Here is a 22698-nt window from a genome sequence, read left to right as displayed (position 1 = left end):
CCAACAATTTGGGACCTAAAATGAAAGGTAAAAGATAACTAATCAAAAGGTATCATCACACGTATGCTTTCTACCCGCTAGAAATAATGGCTATATGATTGCTATTTGGTGAAATAAGTGGATGCGTAATTACCCACCCGGTAGAATATACTAGGTGCGTAATTACCCACCCGGCATAGGCGTGCGCAGGACTTAGTGGTAGGTGTTGCTAAAAATTATTTATTTGATTAATACAAAAATGTCATTTATTTAATACATATTATTTATTATAATGGTAGACGTCTTTCCCCGGGAACTAATATTTTAAACTCTTCAATGACATCATTGTAGTCAATTTTAGTCAATAGGTCTTGTTCTACAAATAATAACAGTAAAGAATCAAGTCTATCCTGTTTCATTGTATTCCGCAACTTTGACTTCACTAACGCAAGTTTTGAGAATGATCTCTCACTAGAACAGCTAGTGACTGGAATAACTAAAAATGTTTTTAAAATATCAAAAAAATTAGTAAATATATTTAGTCTATCTAACTTAAGTAACCATTCTATCCAATTTTCTATAGATTCAGAAGAAGTCTTTTCAGGAGTATCTGGAAGTTCTTTAAGTAATTTGATTTCTGTTTTAAAACAATCAGAATTTACTTTAAGTTTTTCTTGAAGTAATTGTATATCATTCTCTGTAGGAATCAGTTGAAGAGTATTACCTACTGCTGAAATAATACCTAATGTTTCCTGAGAAAATCGAGTATTTAATCCATTTATCATGTCATCTAATGCTACATAATAACAATTTATCTTAATTTCATGTTCTTTTGTCTGATGAAATGTTTGAGTTTTATTATCATCCAAAAAACAAGATATTTTACGTTTTCTCACTTCAGGAATTATTATATTATTTTGTGAGCAAAGTTGAACTGTATCTTGATATATATTATTAAATAATTCATCTTCAGATCTGAACTTTTGAATGTTTGCTTTTAATGATGTTACTAAAGATACCGCTGTTAAAAGGTTAATACTTTTTGACTGTAGGCTACTACTTACTTTAACAATTATCATAAGAATTGAGTGCATCATATTTAATGAAAAAATAAAATCAAATGATTTCATTTGCATTAAAATACCACGAGCTTTAGCTCTAGCTTCTGATACAGTTGTCTCTTTATATATTTCTTCGAGAGCAAGTATTAAAGCAGAATAATTGGACTTGACAGCTGATACAGCTTCATGTCTGCATGCCCATCTAGTTGTCGACAAGGATTTAAGTGAGCATAGTTTTATATTAATTTTGGTTGCAAATTTTTCTAATACAGCATGCCTTGTACAAGACCCTTCTAAGAAAGAATAAATTAGTTGTACTGTACCAAAAAAATCAAATAATACTACATTTTTTCTTCCGATTGAGTCTACTAAGACTAAATTCAGGCAGTGTGCATAGCAATGTACATAAAATATATTTTCATTTTTTTCTTTACACTTCATTTGTACACCATTATGACAACCAGACATGTTAGCAGCTCCATCAAAACATACAGAAATAACGTTTTCCCAAGATATACCAATATTTTCTACAAAATTATTTAAAGCTTCAAAAATAGACTGTGAGTCAACTTTTAAAAGACGTTGCAAACCCATGAAGTATTCAACTGGTTTATTCAAACTTGTATCAAAAAAACGAACTACTATAGACATCTGCTCGTGATGACCACAGTCACTGGTTTCATCAGCAATAATCGAAACATATTTATTTTTGAGCATAGATGAAATCTTTCGAAGCATTACATTATGTATTGACTGTATTATATCATTTTGTGTTCTATTACTGGTGTATGAAGCATTTCTGGGACCTTTTTCTAAATGGTTGGACATAACACTATCATACTTTTTCAACAAAGAAACTAGTTCCAGAAATAAACCTCTATTGTTACTGCCTTCCTTCTCATTGTGGCCTCTAAATGCTTGACCACATTTACCAAGTAAAATTGTTAAGTCAATAATTCGTGCCAAATATGTACGATTTTGTATACGATTGGCTTCACACTGTTTCAAATTTTCTTTTTTAGCATTGTCCAAAACCTCGTCAATAGGTTTTCCAGAGATATAATGAGATAACGAAGATGCACTAGTAATGTGAGCATTTGATAACTGATGTTTGTTAAGGAGTTTTGTTGCATTAGCCCAGTTCTTAAAACCTTTAGTTGAAAAAGACTGTTCAAGTTGACCATTATTTAAGTTATTAGATTTAAAGAATCTACATGGAAAACAATATGCAGCATTTTCTTTCTCACTAAACTCTATCCATTTGTACTTCTGAAAATACTGAACTTGAAAACTACGATACTGATTTCCTATTTTTGTTTTTGGATATAAACTCAAGATTGGTTGGTAAGGACCCTGCAAAATTCTTGCTTTAAGCTCATGGCGGTTTTTTGGAAGGGGCAGAGAAGGATCGTTAGGGTGACATCTCAATTGTATATCTGCAAAATGTTTTTGTTCAAGTTCATTTATAATTTTGACAAAAACTTATTATAATTAAAAAATAAAATACATTTATAAAATATTGTAAAAAAAATAGTTAGTGTAAAATTAATTTACCATTAAAGTCTACAAATATAATTAGGTACTAAAGTAGTACTACAAACAAAATTAAACAGCACAGCAATCACATCAATACAAATAAAAGCCAATATACCCAAAACTACACACATATATACAGCCACTGTAGTGGACAACAAATAACTAATAAACGTAAAACAAAATTCACTTACCCACATAGAATATAGATAAAATATACAAAATATAAACACAAATACACAATGTACACAATATCCTACATAAAACACAAACATACAAATGTTAAAATATTAAAAATTATTGATGATATATTGATATGCATACCTAATTGATCACTTGAAGTATCTTGAAGTTCTAAAATAATTTAAATATTAACTATAGCGCACTATTTATTATAAGTTAATAAATAATAATTTAATTATTTATACCAGTAAATTCTACTTCTGTTGGTGTGATTAGAACTGGATGGATGGGACATACTGGTAATGAATCCACCTCTATTGCAGTTGAAGCAGTTGGCACTAAGGCAGTAAGGCCTATGTTGATGGAGTATATTATAAAACAATATTGAATAAGTATAGATATTAGATATCTAATATGATACCTACTCGAGTTTTTTTCTTAATAAATAAAAACATAATGAAAAATATACTTACCGCTTTCCACAATAGAATCATGATTCTTGTTTTTTGTTTTTAAAAAATCGAACAAAGTCGATTGGTTATTTCTTTTATGCATTCTGTATAGTGTATAAACTTAAATAATAAAAATTTACAAATTACCACAATTGTTATTTAAATGACATTAGATTAGAAATTTATCATTATCACGACAAATATTAAGCGGTCATGTTATTATCAACAATACAATATATCAGTGTGGCTACACTACAAGAATAAACTTATTGTAAAATATTTCAAAATAATATATTAATAAATTTAATTTGTAATGTTTCTTATTTTGTAAATTTTAACTACTAACAGTATTAACTATTGTTGGTTAGAAAAATAAAAATTGTGAGTGTTTGCAGCCCGCAGGTGTTGCTATAGCATACCCTGCAACACCCGTGCGCACGCCTATGCCACCCGGTAGAATATTATAGATACATAATTGACGCACAACATCGTTCAGATAACGCAAAGCGTGGGAAGAAGCGGATGCAGGTGCAGATGACCAACAGGGACCTGAAGGCACCGCGGGAGTCCCTGGACGATATATAAGGGGGCCCAGATTAGGCACAATTCAGACGTGATCCACCAGAGTTAGCGCAAGCACCTTCACGTCACCCAGTTTAATATTTTATGTCTCCTGGACTTAGAATATTTTTCACAAGTTTTATTAAATTAATTAATTGGACTTAGAATAATTTTAAAAAAAAACACTTAGAATAATTTCGAGAGTTCAATTATTTCACAAAACCTTTCCAAATCGACATCATTCAACTGATTGTACGTGGCACGTTACAAAATTTGGCGCAGTCGGTAGGATTCTTTCAAATAAGAATTCTTTGGACGAACAATTTTAATTTTTTCGAACTTAGAAAATTTTCGGGAAAAATATTTTTTTTTCCACTTCGAAAATTTTTCGAAAAAAATTTAAAATATATCCACTTCGAAGAATTCACGGAGGCACATTCGGCAACGAATCACGGTTGAAGAAGACAACTGCAGAACGTCAACTTCAGCGACTCCGAAAGAGAAAGAATCAACAAGTAACACCACGGCTCAGCAATCAAGAAGAATGGAAGCATCAACTCAAACCATCGTTGTGTAAGCATAATTTTTTTTTCTTAATGTAGAATAATTTTAAGCGTCTAACTCTGTTCGCGTCTCCTTTGGAATTAAAAACTCCATCGTATAAGTTACTTTTAATTGTGAAGGTGTATATATATATATTCCCCGTGAAACATTAAATAAAATATCTTGATAAAATTAAATAAATAATTTAAAAAGGGAAAAATTTAGAATAAGCAAAAATAAAAAATAATAAAAAAAAAAAAAACGCAACGATTAAATAAATTTAATATTTTAATAATACACTTAGATTATTTTTACGCATAAAATTTTTGTTCAATAATAAAATAATACAACTTTATTTTAGTTATAAAATATATAAATATTTCAAATATAAATAATTTTTCGAGAAACAAATAAATAAATAAGAATTTTTTTTTTTAAAAAAAAAAAAGACAAAAATTTTTCAAAAAATAAATTAAGAATTAAAAAAAAAAAAAAAAAAAATATATTTATTATTTCAAAAAGAAATACAACAAAGTAACATAAAGAACTTTCAGAAAAAATAATAAGTAAAAAAAAATCATCAAAAAAAAAAAAAATTAATAATAAAATATTTTATTTTTAAATAAATAAAATATTTTGACATAGAAAATTTTTCAGAAAAAAAAAAAATAATAATTTAAGTTTTAAAATAAAATTTTATTTTATTATTTTTTTAAATATAATAGCAGAAGAATAAAATTTTTAAAAGAAAATAATAATAATAATTTTATTTTTAATAAATAAGGAAAGAAAAAAATTATTTTAATTACTTTAAACATTTTTTTTTATTACGAAAATTAAATTTTTTATTAAAATTAAATATTTTACAGAAAATTATTTTTTTTTGCGGAAAAATTATTTAAGATAAATATCGTAAGAATAGTATAAATAAATTTTATTTTTTTAAAAAAAAAATAATAAAAAAAAAAAAAGGATATATGTTAAAAAAAAATTTTTTTTAATTAAGGGGAAAATATTTTATTTAAAGAAAATTATACGTGAAGAATACGGAAATAAATAATTATAGAAAAAAAAATTATTAGTGAATTATACGTCAAGGAACACGCAAGAAAAAAGAAAGAGTTTATTTTGTGAATTAAAAAGAATATTAATTGAGAATTTTATTGAAGGCAGTTAAGACCTTATTTATTGAATTATTGGGAGGCAAGTAATAAGTCCTATATATATTGAATTATTTTAGGCTGAAAAAGTGCCATATTTTAAAAGTTGATGAAAGGAATATGGGGCGGATTTGAGCCATATATTGAGAATTAAAAGTATTGATTTATTTAGGCTGAAAAAGTGCCATATTTTAAAAGTTGATGAAAGGAATTATTTTGGGGCGGATTTGAGCCATATATTGAGAATTAAAAGTATTGAATTTATTTAGGCTGAAAAAGTGCCATATTTTAAAAGTTGATGAAAGGAATTATTTTGGGGCGGATTTGAGCCATATATTGAGAATTAAAAGTATTGATTGAATTTTTAGGCTGAAAAAGTGCCATTTTTAAAAGTTGATGAAAGGATTATTTTGGGGCGGATTTGAGCCATATATATTGTGAATTAAATAATTGTGAATTTTATTGGGCCGAGTAGAGCCGTATATTGAAAAATAATTGTGAATTTTATTGGGCCGAGAAGAGCCGTATATTGAAAAATAATTGTGAATTTTATTGGGCAAAAAGAGCCGTATTTTGTGAAAAAATATTGTGAATTTATTTAGGCCGAGAAGAGCCGTATTTAGCGATTTTAATAATCGGAGATTTTATTAGGCAGAAATAAGCCGTGTTATAATTAAAAGATAATTGTGAATTTTATAGGCGAGAAAGTCCTATCGTGTTGAAAAAAAATTACTTGACGTATATTGTGAATTTTAGAGAGGATAAAAAAAAATCCTAGAAAAAAAAATATAAAAAAAAAAATAGATAGAAATAATTGGGGGAATAATAAAAATATTACGAGATTTTATAATAAAATAATATTGATAAATTTTAAAGAAATTAATGTTTGATTAATAATTGAAAAAAAATAATAATAAAAAAAAAAATTATTTTAAGAAATAAAGCGTATTTAATTTAAGTTATAATAAATGAATATAAAATAAACGTATGAATAAGGAAAAAGAAGAAAATAGTTATAGTGAAAACGATAGTAATAGTTCGGAAGAGGAAACAGATACAACAAAAGAAATCGGAACTCAGTAGAGTTAAATAAAAATATTGAAGTAAATAAATTAGTAAACATAAGTATAAATACGAAAGAGGGTAGCGACTCTACACAGGGAATTAATAAGGAAAAAACAACAGGGAAAAGTTTGTTAGATACTACTGTTAGAGAAGACTCAAATACCGGATTAGAACAAAGATTAATAGGGTTACGTAGTACACCAAATTTAGTCCACTCAGAATTAGGACCAGTAAAGAGGAAGCAAAGAACAAAAATGTCTAGTGTAAAGGCTACAATTGAGCAGGTCACTGCTATGATACCAATTTGTGCCGATGCAAAAGACGTTTGTTCGTTCATACGGGCATGCGATTATGCATGTGAGGCCGTAGATAAAGAAACTATACCCTTATTAGTGAAATTTATTAATACTAGGATTACTGGCAAGGCGTTAGAAGTATGTCGGTATAGGGAAACCAGTGATTGGGAAACTATTAAAAAAATATTAAGGGGGGCTTTTGAACAGCAATTGTCACCACAAACATTACAAATAGGATTAAATTCAGTTCGTATGAAAAATGACGAAGATGTATTAACTTACGGGTCGCGTAGAACAGTTATATTATAATTTATGTAATGCAACATTGGCAAATAAAACGCCCGAAGAGGCGAGAATTTTAAGGCAAACTCTAAAGGATCAGGCATTAGCAATTTATATAAACGGGTTAAAAATGGATTTACAAACAATATTACGAGCTAGGAACCCAGAAACTTTAGAACTGGCAATGCAAATGGCTAGGCAGTTAGAAATCGAATTTAGTTTTAACAAAGAATTACAAAATAACGAGACTAAAGTAAATCAAAACGGAAATAAAAAATAATAACGGAAATCGTTGGTCAAATAACTATCAGGGAAATAACCCAAATGGACAGAAATTCGGTTATAAGCAAAATTATAATCGTGGTCAGAATAGACAAGGTCCTAATAATTATAATAACGTTAATCGTAATATAATTTTTAATAATTTCGGTCGCAATAATAATAATAATAATATAATAACTATCCGCGTAATAATAACGGTCAATATAATAATAATAATCGGAGACAGCAAAACGATCCCGGATGTTATATTTGCGGCAGAACTAATCATGTCGCTCGCGATTGTCGTGGTAATGTTACACAAGTTGCGCGTCGGAATAATAATAATAATCAGCAACCGCAAAATAATAACGCACGACAAAATACTAATAATAATTTTAACAATAATTCAGCACCAATAACTTGTAGTTATTGCAATAAGATAGGACACGATAGTGTTAGCTGTTATAGTAGGCAACGGGATGAGCGTAATAATGCAAACCGGACGGGAAACGGTCAAGTGTCGAACGGGAACGGCGTCCGTTCGATCAACCAAATAACGGCCGTAACGGAGGAATTATCACCCAACGATGTTTCACCATCGTATCAGTAATTAATGAAAATCATGTTACATTTCAATCACCTAACTTTAAAACAAATACAGCAAATCTTCTTTTAGACACCGGTAGTGAAATCAATTTAATAAAAATAAATAAATTAACAGGCGAAACATTAGTAAACGAAAAAGAAAAAATAAATTTAAAAGGCATTAATGATAAAATAGTAACTACCATAGGCAAAATTACAATAATATTAATATTAAATAATAATAAAATAAAAACGGAATTTCATGTGGTCGATAAGGAATTTCCAATACCGCGAGATGGAATTCTAGGTCACCACTTCCTGTTACAAACTAACGCAATAATAGATGTTGCGAATAATATATTAACTATAAATGATAACACTCCGTGCGAATTAAATAAAGATAAAATATGTTACACATTAAAACCGCGAACGGAAACAATAATATCTATACCAATAGCTGATCCGATAATGGAAAATAAAAATATTTTAATACAGAAACAAGAATTAATACAGGACGTATATTGCGCTAATATAATAAACACGGTAAAGAATGGAAACACGGTGATAAGTATACTGAATATTTCTGAATTACCACAAAACATTTATGAGGACCAATTAAATAAAATATTATACGACAATGACATAGAATATAAATTACACGAAATAACTGTAGTAAATGACAATAACGATCGCGTAAATAAAATAAAAAGTTTAATACGTAGTGACCATTTAAATAACGAGGAACGTAAAACAATATTAGAAATATGCGAACATTTTTCCGATGTATTTCATTTGGAAAACGATTATTTAACATTTACTAACGCCGCGGAACACGTAATAAGATTACCCGCCAATCAACCGCCTATATATAAAAGACCATATAGATTGCCACAGGCACAGCAAAAGGAAATTGAACAACAATTAATTAAAATGGAACAAAACGATATCATAGAACGATCTATGTCACCTTTTAATGCACCTTTGTTGTTAGTAAAAAAGAAATCAGATTCATCTGGTAAAGATAAATTTCGAATAGTAATTGATTTTAGGGCACTCAATGAAGTAACTTTAAATGAATTTCATCCGTTACCTAATATTACGGAAATATTAGATCAATTGGGACAATGTCAGCTTTTTACCATTTTAGATTTAGCAAACGGTTTTATCAAATACCTTTAGCGAAGGAATCTCGCGAAATGACAGCGTTTTCGACCGGTCAAGGTCATTACCATTTTAAACGTATGACTATGGGAATGAAAACAAGTCCCGCTACATTTCAGCGATTAATGAATAACGTATTGTCGGGGATAATAGGCATTAAATGTTTAGTATATTTAGACGATATTATTATTTATGCGAAAAATTTGAGCGATCATAACAATAAGCTGATAGACGTATTCGAACGTCTACGTACCCATAATTTAAAAATACAACCAGATAAATGCGAATTTCTAAAACGCGAATGTTTATATTTGGGACACATAATTTCGGAACACGGAATAAAACCAGATCCGAAAAAGATAACATCAGTATTAGAATTTCCGGTGCCTAAAACTGTAAAGCAAATAAAATCATTTTTAGGTTTATCGGGGTACTACAGGAAATTTATACAGGGATATAGTATGTTAGCTAAACCAATGACACACTTATTAAAAAAGGATGTTAAATTTAATTGGGACGAAAATTGTCAGGTAGCTTTCGACAAATTAAAAAACGCACTCTGTGCAGAACCGATTTTACAATATCCAGATTTTACGAAACAATTTATACTTACAACCGACGCTAGTGGTAAGGCTCTAGGAGCTATACTATCCCAAGGAACGATAGGTAGCGACCTACCAATAGCGTACGCATCTAGAACTTTGAATAAAAGTGAAATGAATTACTCAACTACTGAACTAGAATGTTTAGCGATTGTATACGGGGTTAAACAATTTAGGCCCTATCTTTACGGTAGAAAATTCGTGATACTCACTGACCATAGACCATTATCTTGGTTATTTAACTTAAAAGATCCGTTATCAAAGTTGGCGAGATGGCGCATACAGCTTGAGGAATACGATTACGAAATAAAATATAAACCGGGAGTACAAAATTCGAACGTAGATGCTTTAAGTAGAATGTATAGTATAAAAGAAATTAAGGACGAAAGTTATACGAGCTTTCTAGAAAAATCGGAAACAACAATAATAACGAATAGTAATGTGAAAGAGGTGAACGGTGAATTACTAGAATCACCCGCAGAATATCATATTGTATCAGAAATAGAAAAATATTATAACTTTAAATCGGGAATAAACTACGAATTAAAACGAAAATTTGGAACGAATAAAATGCTAGAATCAAATAAACAAATAGGCGACGTAGTATATTTTAATTACGAAGAAAGATACATAATATTTTTGATAACTAAAAGTAAAGAAAAACAATTAACCACAAGTGAAAATATGCATTTTGCATTATTAAATTTAAAGTACTTTTGCATTAAAAATTCCTTGAATAAGTTAGCCATGAACCAGTTAGGAAAGAAAGACGGGTTGGACTGGACAAAAACAAGATCAATGATTAGGTATATATTTCGAAATACAGATATAGAAATAATAATCTGTACTAAATTAGAGTACACTAATGAGGAAAAATTAATTATTTTCAAGCAATTTCATGACTCATTACTAGGGGGTCATGCTGGATTAAATAGAACGGTTAAGAAAATTAAACGACAATTCAACTGGCCAGGGTTAAAACAAGAAGTAAGGGAATATATAAAAAACTGTCCGTCGTGTCAAACGAATAAAACAACTAATAGGCATCACCGTAGTCCGATGATTATAACTACGACAAGTTCTAGACCGTTTGAAAAAATATTTATGGATATAGTAGGACCTCTAATACCTACTGCAATAGGCAACACATATATATTGACTATGCAGGACGATCTAACGAAATATTCATTAGGTGTTCCGTTACCAGATCATACGGCGAACACTATCGCCCAGGCGTTTGTAGTAAATTTCGTATGTGTGCACGGTATACCTGAAACTATATTAACTGATCAAGGTACAGACTTTCTTAGTAAGATTTTCACAGAAGTGTGTAAACTACTAAAGATTAATAAAATAAATACGAGTCCTTATCATCCGCAAACTAACGGTAGCTTAGAAAGATCACATAGAACTTTAGCCGAATATTTGAGACACTATGTAGACAAAGATTTAAATAATTGGGATCAACTATTGCCATATGCATTATTCGTATATAATTCAACGGAACATAGTTCGACTAATTACCAACCTTACGCGTTATTATATGGAAAAGAATTGGACATACCAGTCAAGTTAAAATGTAGCCCTGAACCTAGGTATAATTACGATGATTATATATTCGATTTAAAACAAAAAATGCAGGAGTCACATAAAATTGCCAGAGAAAGATTAATTAATAAGAAGATAAAATCTAAAAAACAGTATGATAAAAAGGAATTTAGCGAAGACTTAGATGTGAAAGATTTGGTATTACTGAAAGACAAAACCCAGAAAAACAAATTAAGTCCGTTATGGAAAGGACCTTTTGAAATTTTAGAGGTTTTGGATACCGAAAATGTAGTAATACAGAGAGGTAGAAGGAAGGTGACTGTACATAAAAATGATGTAAAAAAATATTACGAAAAAGGCAAACTAGACAAGGATGATTAGAAATCCGATACGAAAGTTTAGGTAGAAATTAAATATAATTAAATAAGTATTAAATAAATAAGGTAAATAAGACTTAGAGTGTAGTTTAAGATTAAGTATTTATTTTTAGGGAAAAGAAAACCAAATTCATAAATTATCTATACGACATGATCAAACGGGAAAAACATAACGTTACTACTTTCTTAAGAAGGGACGAAGCACCTAGTTGTTTAAAGTCACATATGGAAAATGCTAATAAGAAAATGAGCGAACCATATTCGCAATCGGAATTAGAGAGATTTACGAAAAACATTACGGTTTATATACATGACGTTTATGAAAAAAACGACTTGAGAGAACAATTTTGTATAGTAATAAACGATTGGTTAGACGTAATGCCGGAGGCTGACGAAATGTTAGAGCACGACAGGAAAAAATATAGAAAAGAAATGAAACGAAGGGTGATGGTAAGTCGTAAAAGAAGCGACAGAATGGACCAATTGTTGAAAATGTATGAACAGAAATAGATATAAAAAAATAATAATATAATAAAAAAAATAATAATATTAAGTATAGATATAGAGCATAAATGTGTAATAAGTAATAGAATAATAAAATAATATAAGTAATAAGTAATGAAATTATAGGTTAATCATTATGACGATAAAGGGAGTAACGAGCCATGAAGAAACAATAGTTTTTTATGAAGTAAACAATAGTCGTGTTGAACTTCAACGAACGACTTGGGGAACAACGGAACGTATAACTTTAGCTTTGAATGATGAGAACAACACACGGGTACATATGAACCTAGGGTGTATATTCTCCATAAAACCTACGACTATTGTATTAAATAACACTTTAACAAAACTTACTATCGAAAAAACGTGTGAATTAACATTGAAAACAATAGGATTAGACAATGAAAAATTCATATTATTTCCGAAAAGTGTTAGACACCTAAGTGTAATACATTCAAAGTTACTACATAAAACCAACATAACTAATCCAACATTGCAGACAATTTCAACTACAATAAAACCTATCATGACAAGTGAGCATGACTATAATTTAACTACACTGAATAATTTCGAGTATAACAAAAATACAAATAATACCCATTACGAAATAATATCGCAAATGATTACAGCAAACTTAACAATGATAGACTCCACAAATGTAGTAAATGAGTTTGACTATGGCGATATCACGTCAGATACTACAGAAGGAATAGAGGATAGAACAAATATAACTAGTAAAATAATTATTAATAACACCAGCACACAAATCGTAACAAAACTAGAAAATCCTAATTTAAAATACATTATTATAATTTTATATAATATGTGTAGGAGTAAGCATTCTAATAATGACCATTGTACTACTAATTATTAGTATACACCATAATTTTAAATGTGTGAACAGATACAGATACAGATATGTAGTAAACTTAATACACGAACAAGGAACAGAGTTAAACACGATGAGGGAGACTAGTATATAAAAAATATATAAGGAAAAAAATAAAAAAAAACATGAATAAAGATAGTAAATTAGATTTATTTTAGTATTAAGATACAAATGTAGTTAGTTTCAAATTTTACACTAATAACCAAAACGTACTATAAGAGTTAAACTATATTATAGGAGCCGACAAATTGAAGTAATATATCTGACAACGGAAGGGCATAGGCGCATAGTGCCATTGGTGGAAAATGCACAATTAGACGTAGTTCCTGAATTCGGGTTGGAAATAAAAGAAACAGCAGGAGGACGTCTGGTGACTCTCCGGTTAAATAAGGGAGATGAAATGTTGGGGGAAATGCAGTTGTACACGTATCTGGGGTGCATGGAGTTTGAAAGAAACCCTGTGTACTCGCACATATATGGTGCACATAACGAAATCTGCTGGGATTGGCATGAACCACATGAAACGCTGTCAGAGGAATCGGTACTCTGCAATGTATTTTGGACAACTTCCGATGTGAAGGAAACCGAAGGATACATTTGACACCGATAACGTATGGAAGGCCGCACATGTGGTTGCCTACCATGAACTTGTTGGAAAGCGTGAGCTTTTTTGCTAGCAGATGGGAATTAAAAATCGGATTCCTTAAAAATTTGGGTAGAAAAATAAAACGCCAAAAACACTGTTTCTTAGTGGGGGACAGGGAAATCCCCGCCTGCTTTGACCACCATGTGCACTCTGCGGCAGCACTTTTGCCTTACCCGTTAAGTCCTCACGTAATAGAGCAATCTATTGCAACTTTGAGATCAGACCTCTTGAGAATCATACAAAGTGATGAGCCCTATACAAGACCTATGTGCTGGATCATGAGAAGAGAAATTCTGAGGACAACGTCGGAGGAAATTTTTAACAAAATAAATGAAAATTAATTGCTAGTAGTATTTAGTTAGAATTAATAAGATAAATTATATTTAAGTAATAAAATAATGATAACGTAACATGGCCTATTAAATTAATTAAGGTAAATATATGTCTAATTAGCATATTATTATATAGGTTTTTGTGTATAATGATGGCGCAAGGACAGTCGCCATACACCATAGAAGAATTTAAAAATGAAACAAGTATATTTTATGAAAACCAAGGTGAAATCAGAATAATAGGAGCTCATTGGGAGCTCGTAACTTATATACCGTTAAGCGATTATGATTTAAGACATTATCAATTAGAATTAGAAATAAGAAATATGGACGAGCATTGTAAGGGAAATATGACCGATCGGGAGATGTGCTCAAAATACGATAATGTATTAAAAACAACTTTTAATGAAATATCCGTCCAACGGAAACAAATGTATGAATCTATTGGTAGATATTTGTCACCAGGGGAACACACCACCATACGTAGTGCTAGAGTGAAAAGAGGGTTAGTAAATATGATAGGTTCGGCAATGAAAACCTTATTCGGAGTTTGTGATGAGGAATGTGCGGAGGAAACTTTGCAACACATAAACAAAGTCGAAGGTACAAATGAACGTATGATACATGTTATAAAAGACCAGACCACTGTAGTCAAATCTTCAATAGTAGGAATAAACAGTGCTTCAACTAAACTAAACCAGTTATATGACGAGTTACGACAAAAGCAACTAAGTTTAGAAACAAACATAAAAGCTTTAATAAACAATACGTATACTTTAGAAACCTTGTTACTGTCAAATAGAATTTTTAGTATATTTACAGCATTAATGACACAATACTCGAAACGAAACCCAAACTTAAGTGCCATAATAACCGCGGCTAGGACAGGTGTTTTACACCCAAGCTTAGTAACACCGCGAGAACTTGCAGCACAACTAGTAGAAGTAAAACTAAACCTACCACTTAACTTGAATTTACCAATGGGAACATTACCTAGCGAAATACATGAATTTACAAAAATAACTAAAATTGCAGTATTTTATAGTGGTGATCAAATAGTGTTTCTGATAAAAATACCGTTGATAACGGAAACGCAATTAACTTTATTTAAAATCATACCTATACCACATCCTGTAGACATTGATCGACCGGATAACAAATCACATAGTATCGTATTGAAACCAGAATACCAATATGTAGGAATAACTAAAAATCGTAGACAATTTACAACGTTTACTGAAACAGAATTATTACACTGTACCGAGACAGAAACTTTTACTATTTGCCCGGAATTCAACCAATACAACACGAATCAAAAGAACAACCGTGTGAAGTTTCATTATTTAAAAATCCAGACCAGTTACCACAAAATTGTGAATCAGGAGTAATCATTATTTCTAAAAATATATACCACAAACTTAAGTATGCCAACACATGGATATACACAACAAAGAAAGATACATTAACAATTACGTGTCAGGGAATACAAGAACCATATATTGAAAAAATTAAAAATCAAGGGATAATTAAATTAAATCAGGAATGTAGAGCTTATGCAGAACACGTAGTGCTAAATCCGACAAGGGAGATCAAAACAAAGTATTTCACAAATTTCATACCTAAAATCGGAGTAGGAAGTATATCGTATAAGATCAATAACAGTATCAAGGGCATTAAAATAGAAAAGTATAGACATAAGTTCGACGCACGCAAACTCGATAACATACACGAAATGGCCCACTCACTAGACGATGTAGAAAGAATGATAGACGAGGAAATACTCAGACAGTCCGGAGTGGAAGTACAAAGTAACAACCACTCATTAATGATGTATGCAATTATAGCATTGTTAGTATTCTCCATGTTTCTTTTGGCATTCATATATATAAGTTATAAATGCAAACTGACCACTATGAGGGCCATAGGCCACCGAGCAAGAACTACGGATAACGACATATCGAATAGAGAAAGAGAAGTCATACATATGACGTCATCGGCAAAAGGGAATGGGGTTAAGGAAAAGCTACTAGGTGACACACCAGATAGGCTAGCCCTAAGTAATATGCCGCCCTTACTGAAAGAACAATAAAATGTATAAATTAAATATATAGATATTTAGATATAATAAGGAATAATATTAATAATATAATATAACTTAAAAATAATAATATAAGTTATTAACAATCACATAAATGTATAAGTATGTACTAAATGTAAAAAAAAAATATGAAATACAATCACTAATACAAAATGTTTAATTATACAGAAAAGAGACACATAAATTCATAATTATGGACTTCGAGTTCTCAATGGTAAACAAGACAAGCATGGTTGTCATCTCCGGAGCTATATCCAATAGCTTAGACCGTTTTAAGATCAGGAAACTGGAGGGACGACCTCTTTTGCTACCACTTAACGAAGAAGCTCGACCTATGGGTGAGACGGAGCTTCAGGTGGCAATAAGAGAGATAAAGAGTGTTCAGAGTAAAAACTGATCTGAGAGATGCTTGTCTAGACCAATTACAACAAAGTTTGAGTTCAACCAGGAATAATTTGAATAAGGGATATATTGACAGTTATATACGTAGAGGTAATAAAGAGAATGTGATAGTAGTATGGAACGGACATTCGGACAAAAATATTTTAAAAAGATTAGATTTAGACCACTATCCTATGTTAAACATAACGTGCTACGATAAGTATTTTAATAAATTTCTATATTCAGTTTGAAAAATTAGGCAATAAAGAAATAATTTTCGAAGTAGATATCGGTACATATAATAAAACAGGAAGGCTACTTAATTTAGTAGAGACCCATGATATAATATGTAAAAAGAAACACCATACTACGTATGCGCATGATCCGAGAATGGATGTCAAGTATACTAAATGTATATTTGATTATGTGATACGGAAACAGCGATATGAAAATTTAATAAAACATTTCTAAAAAAAATATATAAACAATAACAATAAAAGTAGTAATAAAACAAAAAACAACGGTTACATTAATAATCGAAATACGAACGTAAAATTTCTTTTTCAGAAATTCATAATTCTATAAATTACAAATCAACTCTACGAAATAAATAATAACCAATAATGGATAGAATGGAGCAATTAGCTTCGGCAATATCGTTTAACATAGAAACGCAATTTCATATTAATCCAACACAGGGAGAATGGCATAATTACACAGCTTGTTTTGATTTTCATATAGTTACCGCTAATGAAAATATACTCGTACCTTACGAGGATGAAACTATATTGGAAATGATTGAGGCAGCCAAAAGATTTTTGTATGATATGGCGTTAGACAGAGAATTTGGTGAACCATACTGTTATGAATTAAACTATTACCTCGAAATAATACAGAATCCACGAGATATATTGAATTACAGTAGATAAATGTATGTCTAGAATGAATTGATCAGGTAAAACGAAGTGGTTGGGGCTGTACGAAACACCTATCGACATAACATTTGACATATGATCGATGGGGTGGATTCTATGGCATCCCCAATGAGTAAAGAGTGATCAAGTAAACGTATTAATCAATTAGGGTTGTTGTCAATGTGGACGACGTACTTCAAATGATTAGTATGTCATTCCATGGGCAGCGAATCTTGATTGAGTAAATAAAATAAAAAAAAACATACAAACTGGAATGATAATAAATATATATATATACACTTAGATTTAAGAAAACATACTGTACGAATAAGTTACTATTGGGATATGGAAATAATTTGAATTGTGGGGAACTTTATAGATTTTGTACTACTAAATATTAATAAGTAAAAAAAAAAAATATATATTTGTATTAATTAATTTACCATATAAGAAACTATTGTAATCAACACATTATACTAACCACATATTTTATTGGAATTATCAAATCAATTATAATCACTATATTGTACTATTTACTAACACTATATTTTATTGTAATCACAATTATAAATTATAAGAAAACTAACCAACATATTTAAAACATAGAATTATATAACCAAATATTTAATCTAACCATATAATCATTAATTATTATAATCAAAATTTTAATCAAACTATTTAACCATTTGTAAGTGTAATCATCCATATTTAATCAAAATTATATACAACATATACATCATATATTCATATTATATAACGAAAATACTTTAAATGTAAAAGCATACAGAGAATTGTAATGTATGTCTTATATCAATGACTTGTAATCGATTATTGTAAACACTATAATATTGTAATAATTTGTAATTAACTATTTTGTACTGAACTTTGAAAGATTTCTGTCTTTGAGACATAAACCTTTTTTTTCGTGGGGAGGTGCAACGTGCTCTGATACTTATATTAAATATAATATATAAATTACATTCTGTAGCCGACAATAACCACAACGCTAGGGGGCATAACAAACATCCCCATAATTATGCTAAGGGCGAGTGTTAGCAAGTAATGATCGAGTATAGACCACAATTTGGGACTAAAATGAAGGTAAAAGATAACTAATCAAAAGGTATCATCACACGTATGCTTTCTACCCGCTAGAAATAATGGCTATATGATTGCTATGGTGAAATAAGTGGATGCGTATTACCCACCCGGTAGAATATACTAGGTGCGTAATTACCCACCCGATAGAATATTATAGATACAAATTGGCACAACATCGTTCAGATAACGCAAAGCGTGGGAAGAAGCGGATGCAGGTGCAGATGACCAACAGGGACCTGAAGGTACCGCGGGAGTCCCTGGACGATATATAAGGGGGCCCAGATTAGGCACAATTCAGACGTGATCCACCAGAGTTAGCGCAAGCACCTTCACGTCACCCAGTTTAATATTTTATGTCTCCTGGACTTAGAATATTTTTCACAAGTTTTATTAAATTAATTAATTGGACTTAGAATAATTTTAAATAAAAAACACTTAGAATAATTTCGAGAGTTCAATTATTTCACAAAACCTTTCCAAATCGACATCATTCAACTGATTGTACGTTACACGTTACTTGTTTTTCGCATATACTAAAAATATTTCCATACATAATATAAGTAGTTTTAATTTACAATCTACTATAATCTAACTATTATCGTAACGGATTTACCATGGACCAATGGACTTATTATATTGGCAACTTTGCTTAAAAGTAAAAATAATATAAAACCGCGCAACGTACGCTTAAAAGGACCGCTGATAAGGAACCATTACGCGCAATCGTATCGTGCCCTCAAATATTATGTATACCATTCTAATTAAGTTAATTAGTCTTACTTACTAGCTCTGAAATTATGCTGATGCCAAAGCCTATTCCAGGTTCTTTATGCAAGATAAAGTTTTGCTCATCTTATAATTGTTGCATATATTTTTATCTGGTATTTACTGTGTAATATCCATTCTCAACATATGTCATGACAAGGGTATGAGATAAATGCAATCTTTACCGTCGGCTGTTTTTCGTCAAATTTTATAACAGCATGTGTTGATTTTTTCTTATAATCCATATCTGTAACCAACCATGGCATAGTTTAATAATATATAAAAAAAATGATAATATAAAAGTAAATTAAGTTATAAAAAGTATATGTATACCTAATACATTCACTTTTGAATGTTTTCTTTACAACTTTTACTCTTCAACTTGTTGATTTTTTTTTTTTTTTTGGTTATCTACAATATTAACGATATTATAATAATAATATAAATAAACATTTGAATTGAAGAGATTGAAATAATTTTAATTACAATAGCTGAGAAAATTCAATAAAAACTATTTTCTTAAACATTAAAAGTATAGTTAAATAGCTATAAAAAGAGTATAATAGTAATAATATAATGAATTGTGAAGTAATGTAACTGCATAACTCTGATTGCGATTTTCAAAAAGAACACATTTCTTTTTTATATCATCTATTAAAACAACTTTTTTATTTTTACACAATCCTCCCAACTTCATAATTCCAATTTTTGTTGAATTGCATGGATATTTGAAAACATCAATGACACTTGTGTACATGAACCCATGAAAAAAAAAATGTTGTTTTTTCTTTATTCTTACTATGCTAAAGACCTTGCCAGAATTCAATTTAACCCTTAATTGTATGATTTTTTTTTATTTTTACCAAATGATTTTTTTTCTATGCATTATACTCTGGGAATATAAGGAAAAAATACTTAAAAAAATCATACTTCTTTTTTTCAACTTCAAAAGCTCAAACCTAAGTCTGGTTGCATGAATGCAACTATATGCGTCTGGCGTATACTATTGTACAGTGTACACCGTTATAGTATGTTTCAAACTAGAGTAGACAAGCATATAGCCAAAGTGCATGTTTAAATTATTCAATTATCTTAAATTTATCTACAAGCTACACTAATTTATAATACAAAAAAAAACCAAATAATATGAAAGTTAAAATTTTTTTATTTAGAAAAATAACAATAACATAAACTCAAGTGTTATACTATATCAAAAACTTGAATATAAAAAAATTAATACCTATTTAGTGTAATGCTTATTATGTGTAGGTAATATAAAATAAAAAACAAAAACTACTTTTTTCCTATGAACATAACAATTCATATGCCTTGGAAAATTTTCATTGTAGTAATAAAATTTAAAAATAAAATGTTTCCTTTATGGTTTTTGTTATAATATTTAGAAACAAAACAGAAAAAAAAATGAAATTCAATACAGTTTGTTAGTTAGGTTAGGTTAGTAGTATGGAATTTTTTAAAACAGTTACTGTTTTTGGTAAAACATAAATGTTTGTTGCATTTTTTGCATTTAACAAAAGTAATTCCTTTACAACTGGGAAATTTCCACTTTTTCATAATTTCATCCCAATTAGGCCAATGAGAAGACGCATCCAAACAAACCGCATGTGGAACTGTACTTATATTTATTTTTCTATCTGTAAGATTACTTACAGGTACTAAAGGTCTACCTCTTTTTGGAGTTATTGGTTTACCCTGCTTACATAATATCACAGCTAAGTCCTCTCTAAAATCAGCTAAACTCATAATATGTTTATTTCCATTTTCGGTTTGGATACGTTTATATAATATCCAAGAGTTAGTTACATCCAACATATGATAAAATAACTTCATATACCATTTTCTGGATTTGATACGTATTTTGTACCTCCCAATGTTAGCATCTAACAAATCAACACCGCCCATATGCTTATTGTAAACTTCTATTACATATGGACAAGTGATGTTTATTGATTTTTTTTCTTTTTTGAAAAAACGTTTTACTTGTGAGGTTGGATTTTTACCAGCATATGAGGATAATAATGTTACTAATTTATTGTCTTTCCACATAGTGGCTCCTATTTTTTGTTTTTGAATAACTGCTGTGCATTCAGCTATTTATCCTCTTTCTTTAGCAAACATAGTTTTATCAGATGGTAGGAGAGCATTTTTTAAGCGATTTCTCCTCACAGTTCCAACACTATGAATACCCATTTTTGTTAGATAAACCATCAAAGGTATAGAAGTGTAATAATTGTCATAGTACAGTTTGTAATTCAAATAATAAGGGATTACACCGGCCAGTCTAGCCACAAAATTTGAACTAGGTCCAAGATCAGGTTCATTATCTAACCGTAAAGAAGGATCATTCTCTTGACCATTGTAAATTTCTAAATTATAAGCAAATTCTGACACTCCTGATATAATATAAAGTTTATAACCCCATTTATGGGGTTTCATTGGAATGTATTGTTTTAAAAAATGTTTTGCCTTGGTAGCACACAACTGTTCATCGACAGACAATGTTTCTTCCAATGGCACAGACTGAAAACGTTTTTTTAATGTTTCTAAAATTGGAAGTATACGGTATAGGTGGTCATGTCCAGGTTGATTTACAAGAATGTTATTCTGGTTGTCGGAAAAATGAAAAAAATGTTTTATTTTTTTCAAACATATTTACTGTCATAGTACTTTTTATGATATAATTTCCTACATTTTCTGACCAATATTTTCTAATAGATGTATTTTGATGTACAGTTGTCATGATATAAATACCTAAGAATTTTTTTAAATCAACTTCATTTATTGCTAACGGTTTATGGACATCTTTTTGTATACTATAAATCAATGTTTCTTCACAAATGTGTCGAAGTAGATCATTAGTAAAGAAATAATTAAACAAGTCTAATGTTGATGTTAGAGATAAAATATCAACTGGTAGATCACAAATCTCTTTAAATTTCACACTGTCTGATGACAAGTCCATTGAATTTTTGCACCATTTAACAGATGTGATGGGAGTAAAAGTTGGTTTTCTTTTAGTAGAATGTCTATGAGAATTAGATTGGTTAGAACATGCAGGTGGTGTATCGTTGGATATAGATAAATCAATATTTGTATTGAGAACTTCTATATTAGTGTTACTTATGTCATTGTTTTAATCATTATTTAGTGGTAAATGAGGAACATTTATCAAAATAGTACTATCATCATTTTGAAACAGTTCCACATTTTCATCGAGAAAATAAATAATTGTGATCATTACTACTCTCAAAATCTTTTACTTTCTCATACCCACTAACTGTTCATCAAAATCTCCTAAATCCAGATCGTCTTCAGATTCGTCTGGAATATCAAACAAAATATCGTCGATTTCATGATCAGGCAAAATACTACTACTTTGAATACTATTACTATTCATA

The 22698-nt window shown here is 29.8% G+C and overlaps 2 protein-coding genes and 1 pseudogene across 2 annotated transcripts; 1 reads left to right on the top strand and 2 right to left on the bottom strand.

Moving 5' to 3' along the window:
* Window positions 1-266: 266 nt before the first annotated feature.
* LOC126554066 (zinc finger MYM-type protein 1-like) lies at window positions 267-3311 on the bottom strand. Its single transcript, XM_050209178.1, has 4 exons — window positions 3230-3311; window positions 3002-3109; window positions 532-2476; window positions 267-480 (listed from the first exon to the last, which is right to left on the bottom strand). The coding sequence occupies exons 1-4, from the start codon at window positions 3309-3311 to the stop codon at window positions 267-269; spliced, it is 2349 nt and encodes a 782-aa protein (XP_050065135.1).
* Window positions 3312-3955: 644 nt separating this feature from the next.
* LOC126554063 (uncharacterized) lies at window positions 3956-16970 on the top strand (annotated as a pseudogene).
* A 3755-nt stretch (window positions 16971-20725) lies between these two features.
* On the bottom strand, window positions 20726-21346 carry LOC126554065 (piggyBac transposable element-derived protein 3-like). Its single transcript, XM_050209176.1, has one exon. It carries the CDS (start codon window positions 21344-21346, stop codon window positions 20726-20728), a length of 621 nt encoding a protein of 206 aa, XP_050065133.1.
* Window positions 21347-22698: the final 1352 nt, after the last annotated feature.

This window comes from Aphis gossypii, unplaced genomic scaffold (genome assembly GCF_020184175.1).
Source record: "Aphis gossypii isolate Hap1 unplaced genomic scaffold, ASM2018417v2 Contig00423, whole genome shotgun sequence".
Taxonomy (NCBI): Eukaryota; Metazoa; Arthropoda; class Insecta; order Hemiptera; family Aphididae; genus Aphis; species Aphis gossypii.
This window is presented reverse-complemented; position numbering and strand designations above follow the sequence as displayed.

Bases quoted from the DNA above. Each gene is read 5' to 3' on its own strand.
- LOC126554066 (XM_050209178.1), bottom strand. From the start codon at position 3,311: ATGCATAAAAGAAATAACCAATCGACTTTGTTCGATTTTTTAAAAACA. The intron at 3,110-3,229 runs GTAAGTATATTT...CCATCAACATAG, and splicing joins TGATTCTATTGTGGAAAGCG to GCCTTACTGCCTTAGTGCCA. The intron at 2,477-3,001 runs GTATAAATAATT...AACATTTTGCAG, and splicing joins AACAGAAGTAGAATTTACTG to ATATACAATTGAGATGTCAC.
- LOC126554065 (XM_050209176.1), bottom strand. From the start codon at position 21,346: ATGTGGAAAGACAATAAATTAGTAACATTATTATCCTCATATGCTGGT.